The sequence below is a fragment of the Merops nubicus genome, unplaced genomic scaffold, assembly GCF_000691845.1.
Source record: "Merops nubicus isolate BGI_N331 unplaced genomic scaffold, ASM69184v1 scaffold20204, whole genome shotgun sequence".
NCBI classification, from domain to species: Eukaryota; Metazoa; Chordata; class Aves; order Coraciiformes; family Meropidae; genus Merops; species Merops nubicus.
In genome coordinates, this window is record NW_008603810.1 from 1 (window position 1) to 2,610 (window position 2,610).

At 41.9% G+C, this 2,610-nt stretch overlaps 1 protein-coding gene across 1 annotated transcript; it reads right to left on the minus strand.

The window, feature by feature from the left end:
* Positions 1–1,626: 1,626 nt before the first annotated feature.
* SAMD8 (sterile alpha motif domain containing 8) lies at positions 1,627–2,204 on the minus strand (the record flags this gene model as incomplete). Its single annotated transcript, XM_008938813.1, has 1 exon — positions 1,627–2,204. A coding segment is annotated over exon 1 (578 nt), but the record flags the coding sequence as incomplete, so codon positions are not given.
* Positions 2,205–2,610: the final 406 nt, after the last annotated feature.

The window sequence follows — 2,610 nt, forward strand, 5'->3', positions numbered from 1 at the left end:
AATCTCTAGTACGCTCTCTTACTTTACGCATGTGACTTACTAACAGGATGTGTTCCTCTATCATTGTTTCCCAGCAACCTTTTTTCATCCTGACACAAACTTGCATCATGCCATTTACACTGCATATGCTTCTAAGAATGCCATGTCAACACAAATAATGAAATACTGCAAAGCCTAAAATCCTACATACTTGAATGAAGCAGAACTGCACAGAAATGTGCTAGGATAAATAAAGATTGTTTTCAACGTTAGATTTCAGTGGTAGTCACAAACCTTTTAGCCTTCCCTGTCTGAAGATTTGAGACCTTCTTGAACACATAGAGCTAAGTAACAATTTCTGCTCTGTGTTCACCAAAATGCAGACTGACAGATCTGGAGAGGCTGCTCTTCACAGTTTTGTGCTCCCACTGGCACAAGGGGATAGCCAAGCCCTGCTCAAATGCCAGCTTTGTACTAATTCCCTTGCATTGTTTTGTGAGCTGCGGCTTTCTGACCTCCCCCATCCTCCTGCCCACTGAATGCCATGGTAGTGCCCAGGCCCATAATGCCCTGGTAGTGCATTATGAGTACAAAATCCCACAATGCCATAGCTCCCATTCTCTCTCCCCTCTTCTACTCTGCTGGATATGGTCCATCCTTGCTGAGTTAAATCCAAATTTACGGTGGGGACTGGGGGGGTCTCCACATGTACTCAGAAGACTTGACTCCTACTGACTTCATGAAAACCATTAATGAAAATGGAAATTACTGGCAGGAATAAGGAGATCACAAAGACTGAATTTTTACAACAGTTCACCTTGTCTTTTAAACCTCTCTAACCACTAAGTTCTCTATAGTGCATGTACAGTTCCTCAAAGGGATCATTTATCATCTGTTAAACCTGTAGTCCACAACTAGAATTCCACCTTTGTTATTGTGGCTCTTTTCAGCCTTACGTGAAATATTCTCGTTTAAAAATGAGCAAGTACCACATAAGTCACAAAATCATAGAATTGTTTTGGTTGGAAAAGACCTTTAAGATCATGGAGTCCAACCAATGACCTAACAGTACCAAGTCCCCCCTTAAACCATGTCCCTAATTCACAAGAGCGTTTTAGTACACAGGTACTCTACCATCAAACAAGATCTATTTAGTGTACTTCAAAGTTTCCTTAAACCTTCTTCAACAAGTTGACAGTGGGGAGAAAGCAAAAATATAGTATCAATACTATTCCCTTTCCATTTCTTTGTCACTGACAGACCAAAATATTCCTTCATCAAAAGTTTTTCTGAATCAAAACATATTAAGCTTCATAGCAGTATCTATATTTCAGAAAAAGGATGCGGCTGCTTATCTATGCCCACTGACCTTCATTGTCTCTACTAGAATGAGAGGATGGATGAACTCCTGTGTTGTGATTGAAATATAAACTGGGTAGAACAACAGCTCAATTTATTTTCCCCAAGACAACTAGATTTTTGCATCTAACTGATGTACATTTCGATCTCAGCAGAAGGGTTTACCATACTCTAATTACTATTTTGCAGAGGCATCTTCCAGAGCGTATGAAACTTTGATAACAAAGAAAGGACAGCCTACACTTGAGCCATCAAGTTGCTATCTTGTTTTGAAAGAAAACTTCTTACCTGTCTAGAAATATGTCCGGCAGAGGCGGATACGTTTGCATGTCGGGTACTCGCTCGTGTACTATAACCATCACAAACGACGTGAAGCCAAACACTATGAAGACGTACACACAACTTAAAATTGTCTTCCAGTACTCCGGGTCCAGTCTTCGAGCAGAGTGCTTGTTTTTGCCATTGGCGTATTGATACTGATCACCATTCAAGTCAGTGATGGGTCCATCATAGTCCCGAGGTACTTCACCATTACAGAACCAGTCTGCACTCTGCAGCAGCCCAAGGCTCGGGCACACCGTGCCGACGTGACTCTCGCTGTTGTAGCCCAGCTCCTCCAGGACATCCCCGTGCTGCTTCTGCAGTTTGCGGATGGACAACATCAGCCTCTTGATATCTCCCAGGATCTTGATTTCCAAAGGAGGGGATCGTAAGTCATACTCGGTAAGCGTCAGTAGTGTTATTCCATCTAGCCTGTGCCTGTTGCACAGAACGTCCACGTACTCGCAGAAGCCCTCTTCCTTCAGCCACCTGGCCACGTTCTTGGTGGTCCAGCGCCGGATGCAGAGCTGGTTACTGCCCGCCATCGCCCTTCTCTATCCCACAGCGCAATCGCCTCTCACATACTGGAGAAAGAGAAGAGGCCCGAAGGTTTGACACAGATCACCAAAATGTCAGCGTGTTTTGCGCGGTTTTAGATGCCAAATTACTCAAAGGCTTTTTATATAAGAGCCAGCTAAAAACCAGACATGCTAAGGAATGAGGTAATAGGAAATGTTTTAAAACAACTAAATTATTATCTCACTTAGGTCCAAATAAGGATTGGGAATTACATCCAAATAGGAATTGAAAGCTACCAAAAAGCAGAATGGTTCCTAGATGTGCTCAGTCTACTTTTATTTTTTTGTTAAAAAAAAAAAATAAATCTGATTTTGTTAATTACACCAGGCAATTAAAACCAAAGATTACTCTGTTTAAATATCAGTTTAATCA